The 20639-nt window shown below is 39.5% G+C and overlaps 2 protein-coding genes across 2 annotated transcripts; both read right to left on the bottom strand.

The window, feature by feature from the left end:
• Positions 1–3204: 3204 nt before the first annotated feature.
• On the bottom strand, positions 3205–8375 carry LOC139151064 (uncharacterized). The gene is made up of 3 exons (XM_070723590.1): positions 8203–8375; positions 5158–5604; positions 3205–4280 (listed from the first exon to the last, which is right to left on the bottom strand). The coding sequence occupies exons 2-3, from the start codon at positions 5547–5549 to the stop codon at positions 3935–3937; spliced, it is 738 nt and encodes a 245-aa protein (XP_070579691.1). The 5' UTR covers positions 5550–5604; positions 8203–8375; the 3' UTR covers positions 3205–3934.
• A 701-nt stretch (positions 8376–9076) lies between these two features.
• On the bottom strand, positions 9077–11524 carry LOC139152335 (uncharacterized). The gene is made up of 2 exons (XM_070725477.1): positions 11058–11524; positions 9077–10181 (listed from the first exon to the last, which is right to left on the bottom strand). The coding sequence occupies exons 1-2, from the start codon at positions 11471–11473 to the stop codon at positions 10154–10156; spliced, it is 444 nt and encodes a 147-aa protein (XP_070581578.1). The 5' UTR covers positions 11474–11524; the 3' UTR covers positions 9077–10153.
• Between the last annotated feature and the right edge of the window lie 9115 nt (positions 11525–20639).

Raw genomic sequence — 20639 nt, 5'->3', positions numbered from 1 at the left:
CTTTTAGCGCAGTTCCGACGACTGTATCCCTTTAAACAATTGACACAAAGGAAAAAAAACACTTTGGTATTCTATTAGACTGTAGTGAACTGCGATTGACGAATTCCACGCCATATCGAGTCAACATACGGTAAGTGAAATTAATTGAGCTCACAAATGCTCAGAAGAGGTTGCTATGCGACTGACGACCATGATCCGACTAAATCGGTCGGTCATCCCAGGTAACCATTGGCAACTACGCGATTAATTTATCGGGGAGAACGGATACCACACATTTTGGATAAAAGATGGGATATTAACTGACAAACAAACTTATGAGCGATGAGTACGTTTATACCAATTGCAATCTTCGAGCACTTATGAAAATTATTTGCACGCTTCGTGGTCATGACTTGCAAAATTTACATCACAACATTAATCGCACATAGTAGCACTGTGATATGGGGAGAAAAAACACGCTTGCCGTATTGAGAAATAAGGTGAGGTATTCGAACGAGGGACGGATGCATCAGTTAAATGCCTTTTATTGAAAAGATGTAAGTACGAGGACGCATTCTAAAGAGATAGTAGCTCTAACTTTTCATAACATAGTTTTTAAATGTTTGTTCCACGTACAATCTTGCTTATTCTAAAGTATGTTGAAATGCATAGGTCCATGCAAACGCGGCACATTATATACAGTATGCAGTCATTTCTGTCGAAATGAACTCTAGCCCGGACTAAAACATAACAAGGGACAGAACACACATTCAGGCTGCGACGAAAAGATGAACAGCTAGCATTTCGACATAGCATTTGGAAGAGAACCAGACACAGCTCTATTTATTTGACAGAACATGGCTGCAAAAATGAGCCAAAAGTTACAGCTGATGGAGGTTTAACTTGGCTCTGGCATCCGTGACTACTTTTAGATGGCTTCCTATAGGTGGGCCGAATTCCATTCAATTATTTAAACGTCGTGCTTCCGACGAGGAAACTAGCATCCCAGAATGCACCGATGTATTTATTCGGTTGTTCACCGGCGGACGGAAGAATGCAAAGTCATCAAGCATTTTCTTTCCATGTTGAAACATGCAAATGAAGTACTTTTTCTTTCGGAGTCTCTTGAGAATTGTAAAGCGTAATTAGGCAATTACTCATTCGAAGGATTAATGATATGTTCAAAGTATCACTCTACAACTCCTAATGTATGTCAATGCCCTAATGGAGCAATACATTTTCGGGAGACAAATGCCGATATGTCAATAAAACAGAGAAATGATAGAGGCCAACCTCTATCTCGCCATTATCCAATTACCAGAATGCACACAGTCACACGGAATATACATTACCAACCTATATATCCACCTTACCTGTATCATTTTCCAGTCGTCCGGTTCGTTGACTGGACATGTCAACACTATGTCTATCAAAAGTGTGACACACAAACTGAGACAGACACCTAGACTGAGACAGGCATAGACAGACAGACACACGTGTCACACACTCAAACACACACATGTGTAAATATGCGTAGTCATGGGCCAGGGAGAAACATTTAACATTGAAATGCAAACACCCTGACAGTGACAGATCAGTGTGGGTTCTTGATGATTAACAAAACGGTTACTGTATGTTTGTGAACAACAATTAGTTATAAATTCAGTAAATTAATGAAAAGAATGTAAATAAGGGCGCTCAAGGGATTTAAAACCATAGTGTCCGTGTGTGTACACTCGTCTGGTATTACTGAACCCAAAGTTATTTGCACGTTGATGTTGTGTGTGATAGGTGTGTTTTTGGAGTTAATTAATCAAACAGTGCATGGGGGAATGTCTTGCCGTGGCTTTGTAGAGGTCTAATAAATTCATTTAAGGACCTGTAACTTACAGGAATAAAGTCTACTATTCGAAGAGTTGCATGAGCAATACAGATAAGTTCATTACGAGTTTGAATAAATGCTTACCTTCCTTTGTTGGTACTTCGTTTTGTTGATACAACTCGACAGAACTATACCTGGAACTATTTTCATAATTGTACGAGATCAGTGGAAATATAATTATAGTCATTTTGACTTTACTGCGAACAAACACACCAAATAATAATATAATTCTATAAATTTCTTGTGCACATTTTCATATGACTGCACAATGGAATGACAGGAATTAAAAATCACTACGCAATTAGCCAAAATTACTTTCAAGGATACATAAAATTACACCTCCGAGTCGGAGACGTGGTCGCGTTAGAAGCATCAGTAAATTCTATTACGTTATATATATATATATATATATATATATATATATATATATATATATATATATTATATATATATATATATTATATATATATATATATATATATATTATATTATATAATTCACACCCTGTAACATCACGTTGTTCGCACACCCTTTTCAATGTGGAAACTATCATAGGCAAGAAATTCCTTCGACTTGAACACTTTCAAAAGTGGTCTTAAGTACACAAGATCTTCAATAGAAAAGCGATTTAGTAAGTCAGCTGCAGTTACAAAGAGAATACATGGCCAGTATAATCAAATCACATCTGATGATCGCTGGAAAACAGCATAAAGATGATCCAGCTGCAATTGCCGGGATAAGTATTCATGTCCCTTGAAAGGTGACTCTCAGGAGTGTCATTTACAAAGTAGGTCAAAATCTCAACAGGGGTCAACTAGGAGTTTACATCGGCCTCACTGATAACATCTTTAAGACACGCTTCGCTTATCACATGTAATTGTTCCGTAACAAAAAGTTATGATGAGAACACAACGGAACTGTAAAAGGTTATTTGATCTCTCAAGGGCAAAGACAAGGACTTTGATGTATCATGGTCATTGCCAGAGCATCGAGTTACATTAACATAGACAAGCGATGATGTCATCTTTGTCTATCACAAAACCTTCACATAATCGATGCTGATAAATCTACGCTGCTACAAACACTCTGAGCTGGTTCCAAAATGTCGCCACAAAAACAGATATTATTTATCAAATCACAACACTACCTAAGACTATAGTATAATGTTACGTCCCAACCAGATCAATGAGAGTAACAAGCTAAGGAAAAGTTAGTCTGAAGATTGCGAGATGCATGAAACTTAAGTAACAGATATTACTACTTTGTACTTGAAGTAATTTTGTGTTATTATTTATAACGCTCTACATTCATATATATATATATATATATATATATATTATATATATATATATATATATATATATATATATATATATTCATACACCGATTCGAGATGCTGCCTCAGAATCCTTGTCGCTCTTTCTCAAATCACTGTCGAATGGTCGAATATACTTGTTCGTCGATCTGTTTTTACACAAATGTCTATTTTGATCTTGTCCCCCACTCATCTAACATGTTCAAAACGAGAAATTATGATGCAGCAATCCTACCTATATAGTTTGTACGTGTGCATTATTCAATCTGTAATATTTGCTTATAATTGTATACATACATACATACATTATACATACATACACACATATATACATACACACATATAGCATACATACATACATACATACATACATACATACATACATACATACATACATACATACATACATACATACATACATACATACATACACGCATAATAACATACATCATACAGACAGATGTGATAGATATAGGACCAACATACATAGGCTGATAGATAGATAAATAGATAGATCGACAGACAGACAGATAGACAGACAGACAGCAGGCAGACAGAAAGACAGCAGACAAACCCCGGAGACAGACATACAGACAGACAGACACTGCAGACAAAGCATGATGTACGTACGCCAGAATGTATGTATGGATGCATGTGTGTATCTATTGAGGGAGTGTCCATCGAAAATATATCACAAATAATTTACACATTAAATAAAGGTCATTCTGTATACAGGTTCATTATTCATGCATATCTGATCACTCGTTCGTGTCGGTCCAAGTGATGTTGGTTAAGTGAACGCTAGACTCATTTCCCACGCTACAAATCAAGTGATCAGTTTCCGATGAACCAAACTCGCACGACACTTTTTCTTGGTCGAAGGCGGGTTTACCATGTTCTGCCGATGAACCGGTTGCAACGCGGGACAACACCTCACGAGCTCCTTTCCTCTTTTCGACTTCGTAGGCATTAGACGGGATGGCGACAACAGATCTTAAACTGACGTCAGGTCTGTGAATCTTGACGTCATTGTTGTCATTGGTAACACCAGGTCCGCTCTCATCTTCACAATTGGGCGTTCCGTTCCCTTTCTCGACTTGGTCCCTGTAATTCGACAAACACAATGTGACAGAGAAAATCTAATGGTGAATTTCTCTTTAGATATCCTTCTTTCACACCTTATACCACGCAATCTCTTGAAATTTCCATGGAAAATGACTTTGAAATGTCACACACGAAGATATCAAACATCAAAATAACTGTAGCGTTGCAATATTGTTAAATTACATTTATTTTTCAAACATAGCATTTCACATCGCTTTGTCTCCAGTGAGTATTCCATACTATTTGCATGGCGCGAGTATTACAAAATAAGCTTTAAGCTTGACTGACGGCCTGGCACGGCTGCAACATCATGATCAAGGATCATTTCATTAATTTGAAATGATGTATAATTGACGAATTTTTTGTAAATATTTGCACAGGAAATAAATAGTTAGTATATGTGTTTTAACTGAGCGCTCGGTACGGTCACACTGAAGCGAGGTAAGTGGTTCTACACAAGTACACGCATAAAAGGCGCGTTACTTGCACTGTATTGGCCTCTTCGAGTCAAAATTACTAGGGTCCGTATACACAGTGATGTTATTACGTCAATAAAGTGCATTGTGCTATTACTAATAGCATTAGTGAAAGATTTGAAGTGGATTAGTATTCTTTTATGCAAATTACATTAATGAGTATTGTTTCAGTATCAAAATTTTATGCTTATGATTCTTTATTATGTGGAATATTTATGTACCTCCCATCTTGTTCATGATCTTGCATTGTATAGCATTGTGTACAGTCTCTCGACTACGTACGGTTGCAGGAATGTGGTTTGTGGCTCCACTCTTACTGAAAGTTTAAAGTTTTCAATTTGATATGAAAATATGAATTTAAGATTTGATCTAATTATGAAGGCGGGAGTTGTTGCAGTTACCGAAGAGGTGTCATTTCCTCTGTCAGATCCTGTGCTCCTCTTGAAGTTCCTCCGACTTCTTCCAGTCCGTCGGCCGTTGCCTTCTTCTCTTTACCACCGATTCTGCTGAAGTCGTCCAGCGCCCGCGGTCGTAGGCAGTACTTAGCCACCACTACAGATATACCGATCAACACAATCATGCAGACGATCAGAATCGGAACCGCCGCCGCATTGTGATTAGTTCCCATGCCGATGAATGCCACGCACAGTAACGGGGAGACGAAAATCGCCATGAATATGAGGCCGAACACTTTGTCGTTCATCTGATACAATCGACCGAGACTGCGATTGCGTATTTCTTGCTCGTCGCGAACAGAAGTTTCGTTGCGGGGTGAAGATGTCTTGCTTGCCATGATGTTGAGATTCCAACGGAAAAAAGTGACGGTGAAATCCCAAAGATATCGATATCTGAGAAAAGTTTACAAACATATATTATTTTATATTTGGCATCAGACAAAATGTCGAACACACCGGGTCATGAGAAGTGCACTCAAAGTCAAGAAGAAAAAACACGATTGGAACTAATTTGGGATATTTGGATTTTCATATTTTTCAAATTTCTCAAAAGTTTTAGGTGCCCTATAGCTGAATGTTCAAATTTTACGAATTCCTCATAAAAACAAGTGTGTAATGCAAAAAGAAAAGCAAATGAGATTACACTTGTCGATTATATCGGCATTATAATAATTCACCATCCAATTATCCCAAATTAGTTCCAATCGTGTTAAAAGTTAAAGTTGTGGGTTTTTTTTAATTAGGTCAAAATATGTATTCTATATCTGACCTACCCTATTTTATTCCTCGAATTGAATCCTTAGCCTTTTATGTAGTTTAAAGATAAGGAATGAACTTACACACAAATGTGATGCACGCTGCTTAGTTTGTATTGTCAACTTATGAACGTCATTCGCAAGACTATGGCAAGACTATGGCGTAAATCTTAGATTCAAACCATAAAACACGAAAACTTTCCTGTTTTTTTTTCACAGGGGACCCAGTAAACTGGTTTTGTTGTTGTTTGTATCGTTGTTTATGTTTAGGTTGGTCGTGTTGTTTTTGTTGACCAACAAAATTCAACGAACATCACTATTGTGTTTTCTTTTCAGGCCTAATGTAAATGTCATAAGAAACAGTATGAGGACGCTATATCATTATCAGACCCAATGAAACTCAGTAACGTACAGTGTACGTTTATTAGGTCAAATGATGATAGTGTCCTTGTAGTGTTTCTTATGACATATACGTAGTTATGTTCGTTGAATTTTATTTGTCAACAGCAACAACAACAACAACTACTTCAACTACAATAAAAACAACAACAACCAGATGTGTTTTTTTGTAATTTACTGTTCATCGTCATTAATGCCTTCCCACAATTCCCCACAGTACAATGCGACATACAGATTGATTGTACGCTGCCATTCAATTGAACCTTAAATGTCAAGCACTGTGTAGGTCGTATATCGAATGTTGCAATGCATGCAGTGGATGGTAGTGCGAATTGCTGTTGTTTTGTCGTTATTGTTTTTGTAACACCTTCGAATCAAGGAAAATGTTTATTGGCTGGAGCTATCGACAACATTCCACTTCTACGTGTCCCTTTAGGTCAAGTGAAACATACATTCCTCGATTCTGGACTAAGCACTTTACTCTCCAGATTTTTTGTCACAATATAATTCATTGCATCACATACCCTGAAGAGATGTATGCCAGATATTATGGCGCCATCACTTGGGTCTCTCATGATGAAAAGGAAATATTTTGACGAATAACTTTTAGACGATGGTCACGTAATGGCATACAAGTCGAACAATTTTCGGGCATTTTTTCTGATGAATTTGCAGTAAAATATAAGAGACATATTGAACTGTAAACTTTTGGGTGGTATTTGGACAGCCCTGTGGGTCAAAGAAAAATACGAGCTAGGCTAAGGCGGTCAAATAGCTACTTTATTTCTGATTCTCATTTGATTTTTCATGTTACGGTAAACCGTGAAAATCAAACTCTTCCAATCCGAACGATGGATTTATTTTTTATTATATAGGCGCACCCACTCCATCACTCGGTGACTAGTTTGTGCAGCCTATGCTACATGTATGAGACAACGCGATTTCAACTTCAGTCCAATATTAAAATATCAAGTTATTGTTTTATGCGGGTTTCAAAATAGCTGTTTTTTTATTGTTTGTTATGCTTTGGTTTACGTGAAGGTCGAAGCGGTTATTATGTGACCTTACAATAGGGCCTTTCGTCACGTGACAAAGACAAGCAGATATTTTTAGAATATGATGACCTGACGCGACGACCGGGAGCATATTTGCATATGGGCAGCCATTTTATGTGGATACGTGACCCGATACGTGTTGAGGTGAGTTTCCACAGAGGACCCTTGAACTGTGAGCCACTGCTTCCTGTCATTATCAAATAAATTCCGGGGCCGAGGAAAAAGGATATATGGATACGATATGTGATGCTGATGGCGTGTTATTTAGCAACTTAGGCCTATATCATGTGTATGGCGCGGCGTGCGATTGAAGCATTCCGCGATATGATTGCTACACTACACAAGTTGCAGTAATACTATAGCAGGACTGCATATACTGACGACTACATCTTCCGCTGAAAAGATTGATCTTTATTAGCCACAGGTGCCCGCGTTGCTTGGATAGCTGGTCGAAGGCCGCAGGCTGCAGGCTTGAGTGTATGTAAGGCCGAAGCACGCGCACGGCGACTACCGAGGTTCGGGATTCAGCCTCACACTTCGGCCTTCGGTCTTCGACTGACTGTAAATCAACGCTGCAAGCACCTGTGGTATTCCCCCCCCCCCGGGTATTATCATGTTGGAAAGAAAACTCTTTTCAAACGTTAAGCATGAGCAAATGTCTGCTTTTGTTATTATTACTAGAGGTTGCGTTGCTGATACAAATCGAATCAGCTTCGCACTCCTGCAGTTGCTCAACCGACATTCGCGTTCATAACGTCGTAATTATTACGACTTTGACATACCTGAAAGCTCCTAGTGTGGCGCGATTTGACGACGTCGCTAATCCATTGTCTCGGTCAAGAAGAATTTTGAACAAAATTACCCGAGAATAGCTTCATATTGGCACACGATTTCAAACAGCCAGCCGAGATTTCGCCGGTGTAGACAGCGCCTGACGAATATAGGTTACGGGGACACTGATGTGATCGCCATGCCATAAAATCACGAGTCAGGGCGCCTCCAACGTTAGTCTCGATAAACGTGCATTATGTTTAGCACATATTCGGAATCAATCACTTGTGATCAACTGACAATAATTCCCTCCAACTATTTCGTTAACTCTGACAAATAATGATTCCATCATCAATTGTAACAATACTTCTACATGTTTCTATGTGGACCGTCAATCGAATATGTCCAACATATAAACTTACTGCTGATTAGCTTAATAGAACACATTTTCAGAAAAAGATAAAAATCGAAGACATTTAAACGTTAAATTTGTTCTTCCAAGAAATATTTTGAATCTGTCAGAACCAGTCTGTCATCAAATGGGCTTCCCGCTGAAGTCGCTCAAATAGCTTTTATCAAACTCTTCTTCAAGGGTCGAGGTTGGCTAAAATTAGTCAGTGAGCCTGGCAGCCTTTTTATATTGCACGGTTCAATTAACTTCGAATGCACAGGAATCTCATCGGGCTTTGTCCGATGACTGGAAAGCAAAACACAAATCGCGTGACGTCCATAGCTGTTGCCATGGCAACGAGTCGATTCCAACAAGAGAGTGTGATGTACGTTCACTTTCAGTAATAGTGCATATTGAAATGGGATTAGCATAATTCATAAAAGAATCAGACAAATGTCATCGTAGTCCATCTACCATTTATTTATTTAGAAATAGCAAAATGAAACGTGACATAAACATGATGTTTGTTGATCACCATTTCGTGAATTTTCTCTGACAGATGTCCGCAAATTCTCCACTTTAAGACTTTTTACAGACTTGAAATCTTCACAGTTTGAGTTCGGGTTTCACGCCTGGAAACGAATCTTGACAAAAATACCACTATACATATTTCACTTCTCATAAAAAGAACAGCAGCAACACGTTGTCTGATCTTCAACACTGTGAGCATCGCCGCCGCAGACCCTCGTGAAACCGGACTGTGTCAACACAGCTCATTTGTCTGCACGTTGCAATTGTTGTCAACGTTTATCAAACTGGAGAAGAAGAATAATTCGGTGACTTTCTCTTCTGACCTCCTTTTACTATCCTTCTGTGTTTTTTAGTTGGTTGAGTTGGGGGGGTAACAAGAATTTCTTCCCGACGATCAATTGCATCCCATATTAGCGAAGTATTTCTCCGTTACTCGAAGGCTAGCGGCGATCATGGATCAACTAATACCCGAAGCTCGTTGAATGCATTGTCTCTGATGTATTGTTTAGTTCACTTGTCCGGGAAAAGCTAGTTTTGAGTGAGATTGAAAACAACATTCACGGTTCGCGGTAAAATGACGTTGATTTGTAAAACTTGCCGTTTCCTCTACAGGGTGGCACGCACCGAATTGTCAGTTGTGAACCAGGGCCGGCATACTTTAAAGCATAATCTACGCATACAAATAAAGGTAAAGCTGCTTAAAGTACGTAGCTTCCGCAGATTTTCGTTTCATATACGATAAAGTTAGAGGTTGCAATGTTATGATTTGATTTTTTCAGAAACCGTATATTCCAGCATGGAATGGCACAGCCATAGACCCTTGAGAATAAGTCGAGGGTCTATGCACAGGCTCAAATATGGGCATTGTTTCACTGACGTTAAAGCAGTTTCAACGATTCACATACAGGCCAGTTTAACTGATTTTGTATGCACGTAAAGCTTGATCACTTTATCTTGGAGTCTTTCCTTCCATCGTGCTGTGGGGTCAACGAGTAACCATTATACCCGTCCTGCATGGCTGGTCGGTCACCGTACCTCCATTAATAGCTGCTGGAGCTGCTATAGGAACTGAAACGCAATACAAAATAAATAATTTAGTCATTCTGAAGGCGTACGTTCATTACAGTAAATCGATATCATGTACTGCCGCTAATATAGAATTAATTATAACTCACTGATATGACATCGAGGAATGTGACAGTTAATGGAATAGGGAGACACACAGTAAAAGACTCTAATCAAATTCTTAGTGGCATTTAATGTGTTCCCTTCCAGTCCGCTGCATGTAGGATTTAAAAATTGAATTCAGTGAGTTAGGCATTATACTGTTTTAATCGTATGTCACGCAGTGCACAATCCTAATAGCATACCAATGAGAAAATTCTCATGGGAAAGTGAGTCAAAATACGACAATATTCAATTGTATTTGAATCACTATCAATGTCAAGCTTAATTTGCATTAGTAATAGATGTCTTTAGAAAGCCATTCAGAGAAAGACGTTGCTACATGGCGTGACGCTAAATGACCTGGTCCCAAAATAATCGTACTTCGTTTTCCATTTTCAACACTTCATCACTGCTACTAGTGCTAGCTAGCAAAGGATTACCCGGTTTTTATTTTCATGTTCTCTCGGTGCAAATTCTCTTCTCATGCGCCCAACACTTGCATTTAAGTAGGAACTTCGAGCCATTAACTCAAATAATTTTGAAAAATGTTGTGACATTTTTGATTTGCAATATTTCACATGTCGACCCAGTTCAAAGGGACACTTAGATCTGAGATTTAAAAATAAACAAAAATTGTAACTTAAACCACTGTACCACAAACATCTCAACGTATGTCGATACAGAATCAACTTTAGTGAACTTGCACGAATTCCTTTACTTCGCTGTTGTGAGGATAAATAACCGAACGATAGGGTATTTACACGCACACGTACGTACCTGTCTGTCGATAAACTCCCGTAACTGAGACTAGCATTCCTTCGTAAGCCCAATCCCAGCTCAAATTCCTTTTCCTCAGAATTTGAAGTGACTGTCTCCGAACAGAAGGTCACTTCGACTCTGTCACCTTCTTTTCTGTACACGACCTTGATGTTGAGAGTCTTTGTCATTCTCGGTGTATTGCTCCCGCCGCCGTTGCTAAGAAGGGAGAGTTTTCGGACGGTGACGAGGGACAGGAAGACCCCGATGATGAGAAACCCAGCACCGAACAGGATGGTGGCTATGGATTGTTGGAAGAACAGGAGACCCCCTCCCAACAAGACGACGATGTCCGCGAAGATGTGCACGGCAAGATAGACGGTGCAACGTTGTCGGTGCCTTCTTCGTTTGCATCTTCGTTCGGCAGTGTCGTCCATTCACGATTTAAGTATCTGCCATTAATCTGTCTGTCGGTATCACCGGTGGGAATGCGGAATTCCCTGCGCATGTCCAATTTTTCAGCTATGTGACAGACAACAAGAGGCCACTGTGGAAACGCGAATATCGACATATGAGGTATGGGGCTATATGCAAGACCTATTTTGCAGTTTTATATCGTTTTTGTCAATGGTTAAAGTTTCAGTTATTTGATCCTTAACCCCCACGGTTGCTTGTACCATGTCCTCTGTGCAATCTGGAGAGAGAGAGAGAGAGAGAGAGAGAGAGAGAGAGAGAGAGAGAGAGAGAGAGAGAGAGAGAGAGAGAGGAGAGAGAGAGAGAGAGAGAGAGAGAGAGAGGAAGGAGAGGGGGAGGAAGGGAGGGAGAGATAATAAATATAAAAAATGTTCACAATGGTTTTGTTTGTTTTCACCGATACGCATGTAGATTTAGAGGGAGGGTGTTGTCGGAACTCTGCAGTGCCCAAAGGTTGTCAGGGACCCCTACGACCGATGTAAACACTGCATCTATAGGGTACTTTGGAAATTGATGAAAGTTAAAATATGTTCTTTAACAATGGATATGGTAAAATGTAAATGTTGCAGTTATGTTGACGCGATGCATAGATATCGTGCATGAAATACATTGTTTGTGAAAGTCGCACACGCGCAGTTCCGACGACACCCTCCCTTTAATAATGAAATGGGTTTTCTTTTTTTTTAAAGTTATTCACTGCCAGTGAATTCGGTACTCGTATACCGTTCGAATCCGCAGTAAATATAGCAGAAGAAAGAAGTCGGATTATTTAATAATCAGTTATTTTACTTCTAGAATCAAGTATATAAGGAATTGAGATTATCCGTGTGGGTACGGATACGCAGGGAATCTCAGCAAGCTCGCAAGACTAATGCGACAGTAGCTATCCTACGACAAATTCCAATAATTGCAGGAAGTGACGTGTACTTGAAAATGAACTACATGTACAGTATTATCTAATGCCATTGAATAAATGAAGTGAGGAATGATTAACAAACAAACAAACAAACAATCGCATTCAATTTCTACAATCGAGAGTTATGTTCACAAGTGGAAGCTTTTAGCACTTCGTTTGATGTTGACACTCCGGAAACAGTTTACAGTACGGTCCGGACCGTGGTTTAAGCTACTGCAGTTAAAACAGTGGGACTTCTTGTCAGAAGCAGTCGCTGTTAAAAAATTACATTTATTGACAGTGTTTCAGATGAATGAAGTGCATTCTAAAGATTTTAATTGAAATTTGGCTACAGTGCGCTACAGACCGGTGCTACTTGAAAACGTGACCGTAAACTAGCGTAGAAGCCTAATATAATGCGGGGACAGGGGCGTTCAGATAGCTGGAAAAATCGACGTTAGAACTAATGAAATCGTCAAATATAGAGCGAGCATTACAAGTATAGTGGAAGTTCGAAAATGACACTTTTAAAGTTCAGGTCGCTTCCCGCGCAATCTCTACTTCAACCTGTACTCCTCAAGGGAAATATCGAAAGGTTGATCTGCCGAATTGTAAGTATATATTTGCCCTATAATATGCCATCCATTTATCTTCAAGGCGGTATTCAATTAGACATACCGCAGACGGATTACTACTCCAGGAATATTGACGTAATGACGTCATTCATGACAAGATAAATAAGGTTCCTGAATTTTTATTCTGACAAGATTTCGATCTAGAGTTATCAATGTATTCCTTGTTTGAATGTCATGCACGTCGATTGTAACTGTTAATAATAAAAGCAAGAGGTGCCACCCAATACGTGTATTTATCTTCAGTCACGAACCAACACCATGACTAATTTTATCGCCGGATGATTTCACGGTCATTTTTCGCCTTCAAGTGAATTCTAATGTATTGCTTTCATCGATGTGTTCGACGTGCGATACTCAATATTTTGAATCGAACTTGAAGGAGAAAGCGGGAGACAGTTAATAAATTAGAGAGCTTGCCTTGAGAGATAATCGCTCCAGCCTGAGGGATTATAACACCTTCGTGTATGCTATGCGAAATTCGTTTCAGGTAGAACGCGCCTCTATGACAAGCAGATATTCGGACTCAACTTTTCCAATTCTTTTCTGATATACCACTTGTGGGGACTCATTTTAAAGCGCCAGGTGTAAGAAAACTTTTCACCGTCTCAGTTTTTCGAAAATCGAAAATTTTATTTTTCACCTTACTGTTAACACAGGGAAGGCGGCCATTTTGAATGTCAAATATCGGGAAATCTCAGGTAATTTGTCTCTTTAGTACCAGATTTTGTACGGTGACCCAGGGTTTTTATTTTTTATTTGGTAACAGAATGGCCGAAGGCTTCATTGAGGAAAAGTTTGAACAAAACTTTTAGTCTTTCACTTTCGAGGTGCATACTACCTTAAGGGACCATGGCGGCAAGGAAAACTTTGAGACATAGACAAGCATATTTTTTTCTCCCGGAAGTATGTTGAAATATATGCTTTAATAACGGAATACGTTATTTTTAATGTGTGAAATGTTCTTGATGAAAACCAGCGAATTCAGGTCACGAGTTTAATTCTGGTGCAAACAATAACATCGGTATTACACGTACAGTGATGGGCTGTTCCGACAAGTTGAAAACTGGGCATAGGGCGTGAATGTTGCAGTACAACAAGATACTGTATTTTCACAGACATTATTATGAGACCGCAAAACAAATCAAACCTTGCGACCTTACTACATAGACTTTTAAAACGACCAGTCGCGTAAATAGTTATGTGATATTATGGATCACTATAATAACTTATCGATCACATGGTAAGTGTCGGTGTCACCTGCAGAGTAACCTCTGCAATTTCTCACAAACGAAAATGATCGTTCATCATTTTTTTTTCAAAACGACTTATGATATCTTAATGGCAATCTATCAAATATGTTATCTTTATCGTTTGAAATTGAAAGTGAATGACGAATAAATCATACTTCAATTTGCAGTGTAATGCCATATTTAATCGGTAACAATGGATACAAATACTAAAACGCATTCATGCCGATAATTACACTGTATGAAATCGGGCGTTTACGATTTTATAAGCTAACGTAAACGCGCCTTATCCACTTCCTGTCCCGTCGATTAAGCCAGCTTATATTTCCTAGGGTTGTGACCGGCAGAAACTTACACATCCTAAATCTCACACTTAAGCTGTTACAGGCCGTGTACGTCGAATCTACAAATACGCCCAAATGTACGTTTCAGCAGGGTGATTCGTTGCAATTTTCAACTATAGTGCTAACATAGTGATCTACGTTGTCTTTAACATGCACTTTTGTGGTTTACGGAGCTAAAACTGGATAGAAAATATGGTTTTGAGCAGGGTTACTCAACTATGTCGAAGTTGCTAGCGAGTGGCGTCAGTGGACAGGCGGGGCAATTGTCACCACTGTCCGTTGTGATTACATAAGCAACGCGCTCGGGTAACACACGGGAAGTATGAATCGCTTCGGTTACGTGCCTTACTAATACTATGACCACACTCTTTTAGTTCTGGTATATAAAGAACATTAATAGTGGAGCAGCCTCGGTCAATTTTAGCACAGAATGTCTCCCAGTAAATATGTAGTCTTCCCAGTAACTAAAGGCTGACGGTAGCCAGCTTCACTTGGACACCCGGACCATTTCGACAGGAGTTATTCGACGTCTAGTTTTGCCGCGGCCACATTGATTCCCCTTTTTAGTCACTTCCAACAAGGGAAATTCTCATTTCACTCCTTTTCTTCATGTTAACGCACGTTTTAAGGCGAAGCTAATTCTAGGTACTACATGTAGTACGTTCAAGAACGTGTTAACTCTCACTCCGAGGCACGGTAGCATGGCATTCATTAGTGTCTACCAGCACGCATTATCGCCTAGCGCCTTCTTTACCTCATAACTATATATGTACTTAACTTTGAATCATTTCAACCCACTCTGATTTGATTTGTAATTAGCCATGGATTGACTGCTCACACAAAACAGCTTGGCGGTCAGAATGATCAGGATCGAAGTGGCAATAATTCTGGCTGGACGTTGATCAGTAATTGGACGATGTCGTTACCTACTGTGGTCCTTAGGTGCGCGCGAGCTACTTTTGATTTGAGCCTAAAATAAGTTTCCCGAAACTTACATTCAAAAACGCTGGCTGGTCAATAGGGACGCACAAAAAAACTATAAAATTAAGAAAGTTCACTAGTAATTTTTGAAATGCGAAAAAAAGTTTAGTGTAAGTTAGGGTCGTGTTATAGAAAAAAAAGGCATATTACGCAAACTTTCGAAAACAATTGTTCCTGTTTTGAAGGTCAGTGAACCACTAAATACCGTGGTTTCAGTAAGTTGCGACGGAACGATGTTCCGATGTTTTACAGGACGAACAGGATAAAAAGTTGTGAGTGACAGTAAGCCGGTACGACTGACGTTTCGAACGATCAAGGGACCGTGTTTCCATGAGTGAAGTGAATTATCCCCCTGAAAATCTCCTCGAATGAATAGAATAGCTGCCAAGAATACATATACTATAGGAAATGTCGCTAATTTATACATCAATTTATCAATTTGACAATCATATGTACAACGACAGTCCCTAAACACATAACTACATGAACAACGCAAAGCGTTTCTTCGCAAACGCCGATCGCGCCTGTTCTGAATGTGAAATACAATAGAGCATGGAGGTGTATCTGGTACTTATGTGTAAATGTAGTTCTAACCTCTTGACACCTCATGTTTCGCGATGGAATCTGCGATTGCATGATATGAATTTTCTTGCCACTGTGAGCAAACCAGCACTATAATGTTTATATCGCTGGGAACTATGATATACTTACAAAATACCGCAACCTCAAAGACAGATGCAATAAGCAATTATCATAAAACACATGATGGACTTTCGTCAATTTATAATGGCGCTTCAGTGAAAACTGGGAAATTCCTGAAAAAGTCCACTGACTGGAAACGCCATGATACTGGCCACGGTCCCTCCTGGCACGTATTTTAACATTTATTTCCGGGTTAAATTTCTAGATGTTTCGGCATAAAGTCGTAAATTCCGACCGCAAGCCGTTTCGTGTCGGCCTCTAGCATGTTCTATCTTACAGGGAACATGGTAAAACACAGTAATATCTTCACATCATTTTCAATTCTGTGACACAAGTTTATCGATAGCACTAGCCGCTGATAAAACAAAAGCTTGAAGGCGGATCCGTTGGAGAAAAAACAAAATGCACGTAAAAGTAAAGGTAAGAAGGCAAAGGTCAATCAAGCTTACGAATACAACTAGTCAGTCAATGACTGATAAGTTTGCCCCCCCCCCAAAAAAAACAACAATAAGAAAAACAAAAACAAAACAAAACAAATCGAAACAGGGATGCTGAAACGACTTAGGTCACGATGCCGATGTGACTTGCGGCCGGAAATTGAGATCGTAATGACATGGGTTGAAACGACTGGCTGGAGGCCACCGGTAGCCAGCGCTACGCAAACCCTTTTATTCCGCAAGCTATCAGTCTTTTTAACGCAAATTTTATCGTGGTAATTACAGTTGTCAAAGTGTAGGTCAGGCCCAGATCATTCAGCTATATCATGGCTGTGAGGTAATTGGCCTAATGGCTTCCTCAAATATCCGAGAGAATTTCTGAAAATCGCCGTTTGTGAAACTTTCCTTTGACATCTAAACCATGCGATCAGAATTCGTCCGACCTTCGCGACGTCAGAACTACGAGTGAAAGACAAATGATAGAAACATAACTTTTTTCCAAAATGCAGAAAAGCCACTGACATGAACAATTATGCAACAAATCACCGTCCCTCCGTGGGTGGAGGGACGGTGAACAAATGTAGATCGTGTGAAACGGGTACGCTTTTCCCGCAGAGGAAGTCCTTCAAACGGTGTTTTCTTTGTACAAAACGTGTCAATTACCATTGCGCCAGTAAACTCTCTAAACAATCATGAAAAAAATATTTCAGCCGACAAACATTGTAGCCAAGTCAGTTCAATTTAGTACAAAAATGAGATAAAAGTTCACAGGTCCGCATTTCATAGCCAATATATTCCCCGAGAAATAACCCATTTGAGAGGTTGTCGGACAAGTGTGTCGAGGTATCGAGAGAACGTAACGGCTATCAAATACTACGCAAAATAGTAAAGAATGACAGTGGAATGAGCTACAAAATCACTATAAGTTTTAAGTTGCAGGTAGAATAAGTCAAGCAAGCTTGTCGAAGAGAATGTTGCATCGGACATTAGAGGTATCGAAGATAACATCTGACAAGTGTGTCACGGGTGTCGATCGACTAGATGGCTTTCAATTCTACTGGTGGACTCAGAAGGAAAAAAATCAAAGAAAAATTAGTCAGAGGAAAGCATTAACGAAATCAAGAAAATCAGTGTATGTCTCATTGTACTTGTCCGTGTACAGTCCCTCCACCAAGGGACCGTGGTCCGCGTAAGCTCATTTTTAACCACAGGCTTTGTTTCTGTATATGGTTTTACTGTTGGACAAAAACACCGTAATGCTACGCTAAAATTATAGAATTGATTTCCTTCCCAGAGAACTTTTCATATTATGATACGCAGATCGATGGGGAAATAGTTTAATGTTAGGTATTCTTAGAAGTCGGCTGTCCTTTGTTTGATATTATGATTAGCAACTGCACCCTTCGTTCATTTGCATCTAAATGAAGCCGTCTTGGCTTTGGATTTGCACATATGCATGTGAAATGAGATTTCAACCTGTCGTTTTCACGGGTTGAAGCGATGTTGTAATCACCGTCCTCCACCCACCTAGGTGGAGGGACGGTGTTGTAATTAATGGTTCATTGTGTATGCACAAGGGGCAGATGAAAGTCCCCGGGGTGGGAGGTTTTTTGTGCAACGGTTTACCTTATTTGATTTTATTAATTTTGACTGTGATATTTCAAATAAAGCTTTCGAATCCAAACTGTCTTATGCCGTTCATACACAGGCCATTGAAAAGTCTCTGAAACGGTTCTGGGCCAATACTGACACAGAAAGTTATGTGTGGACACTCCGAAATGGTTCTGAAGCGTTTCAGATTTGAGACGGTTTAGTCGGCCGACCAGAGCCGTTGTAGGGATTAACTCTATCCGCAAATCGCTGTGTGGACAGACTGAGCCGCTTCAGAAGCGTTTCAAACGCCCTCACGCGACAGGTATTTTAACATAAAACAAACAACAACCAATATACAATATTCACTTTCGCCATGGCTGCCGAACACAGTACTACATCTCGCGGTATACTGGTCCGACGAAGAGAGATAAGCTTGTACCAAAAACCCTATCAATTCGACCAGAAAAAATTCATTACGATTTGAAAAACGTCGAATTAATAGGAAATTAAAACTGCCGAAATAATTTAGTGGTCGAATTTAATTTGGAACGACGAGGATGAAATTTAAGCAAGACATTTTTGCCATGTTGAGACTGCTTCAAAGCATGGACTGTGAAATTTTGTGAGGTCGACAAATTTCGTAACAAAAAACCTCAAACGCACGTTGGTGTCACATCAAAATCAAAGTGGCCGCGATTACAAACGGAACAATCTGTGAGACTGCCACCGGCCGCTCGACGGACGACACGTAGTTGACATCGTGTGCCAGCCCTTGGAAATATATTGTAACTCCTTGACAGGCAGATGAGATAGTCTTATAGCGTTTGATGCATTGAAAGTTTGTAAAAATAATAAAAAATGACATCACCGATCATAAGAAACGTGGTGTTGAAGATAATAGTTTTAAAAGAAGACTATGACGACCATATTTCTGTAAGTATTATCTAACTTTAGAAAACCAACATCTGAAGATTTACTTCCACCAACACTTTTGGATTTGTTCCACTCTTTATTATAAGATTAGTCGAATTTCTGGAAAGTAGGTGTACATTTTCGATGTCTGTGTATCGTCTACACCGAAGTCATATCCGAAAGAGTATAATCAGTTCGCGACCGCGTAAACCTCTCTCTCCCTCTCTCTCTCCGGCATTTCAATGTTTTATATTGTCGACATTTATATATCAGTCTGAAGTTTCAGGTCACTGCTCATTGCAAGTAGTTGATGTCAATTTTTCCGTATCGGGCACGGTCTCTATCGTCACTCTAATTGTTAGTGTTTTCCTGTTATATTCCATATCAAACTCAAAACACAACGTGAACAACGCTGATGATATATTGCATCTTTCGTATCGAAAACCGGTAAAGTTCGTAACTGGTGACATGTCACGCCCTGGAGAAAGTTCATCACCATCGATCGAATGTCCGTGGCGCTTTTGCTTCCAAATAGACATATTGAAATGCACAGGGAACTTCGCGGTATGGCAATTATATGAACTTTACCTAGAAGAAAGTCTGTGACTTTAAAGCCCCAACTCCCGTATAAAAGCGCGAGAACCTACGAGAGTGGTCATAATGGTGGGATATTCAAACGTACTCGGTACGCTCTGGACGTCGTCAATAAAAACTGTTAATTTAGAAATCTACCGATTAATTTTTTTCTTGGAAATTGAGGGATATGTGTATAAGTATTTGGAGCACAATATACTTGGTTTCTGACGAAAATAAATTTGAAATGACGTCTGGAACCAGGAAAAGGATAAAATACTTGACGGTAATATCGCCGGTATAACGTTCGATGTTCAGTTTGAATCTGCATGATTGACATGATATGCAAATTACAAATGAGTCATGAGCGATACGTTGTTTACTGTTTACGTACGTAGCGTTGATTGTTCAACGCAGGGGAAAAACACCAAATACTCGGAGCGTACCGAAAGATACAAACGCACACACACTGTGTATAATAAATACATGCAAACACATTTGATTAGGTAGTTCTCTTTTTGGAAAATTTGTTGGTCCTGAAAAGGACCGTTTTCATTTATGTTGGCCTACCTGAGCCGTACATTTTACAGACAGGAAGGCCTATAGCATTTATGCACGACATAAAGTACGTCTGGTATGTTCGGGTTGAGACCACGGACAAGTACCAGCACAAATTCTGGCATGATCTCTCACTTTGTCTGCACTGTCTGTATATCTTCTGTCTTCTTTTCAAATTTCAAGTTTTACCTTCGAGTAAACGTACTGTTGAAAGCGCAATCATCGCAATGCGATATGCGTAACTATCGCTTA

This window comes from Ptychodera flava, chromosome 15 (genome assembly GCF_041260155.1).
Source record: "Ptychodera flava strain L36383 chromosome 15, AS_Pfla_20210202, whole genome shotgun sequence".
Classification (NCBI taxonomy): domain Eukaryota; kingdom Metazoa; phylum Hemichordata; class Enteropneusta; family Ptychoderidae; genus Ptychodera; species Ptychodera flava.
This window is presented reverse-complemented; position numbering and strand designations above follow the sequence as displayed.

Excerpts from the sequence above, each read along its gene's own strand:
- LOC139151064 (XM_070723590.1), bottom strand. The coding sequence starts at position 5,549 with ATGGCAAGCAAGACATCTTCACCCCGCAACGAAACTTCTGTTCGCGAC. Across the intron at positions 4,281-5,157 it reads GAGGAAATGACACCTCTTCG|GGACCAAGTCGAGAAAGGGA; the intron begins GTAACTGCAACA and ends GTCGAATTACAG.
- LOC139152335 (XM_070725477.1), bottom strand. The coding sequence starts at position 11,473 with ATGGACGACACTGCCGAACGAAGATGCAAACGAAGAAGGCACCGACAA. Across the intron at positions 10,182-11,057 it reads GGGAGTTTATCGACAGACAG|TTCCTATAGCAGCTCCAGCA; the intron begins GTACGTACGTGT and ends ATTGCGTTTCAG.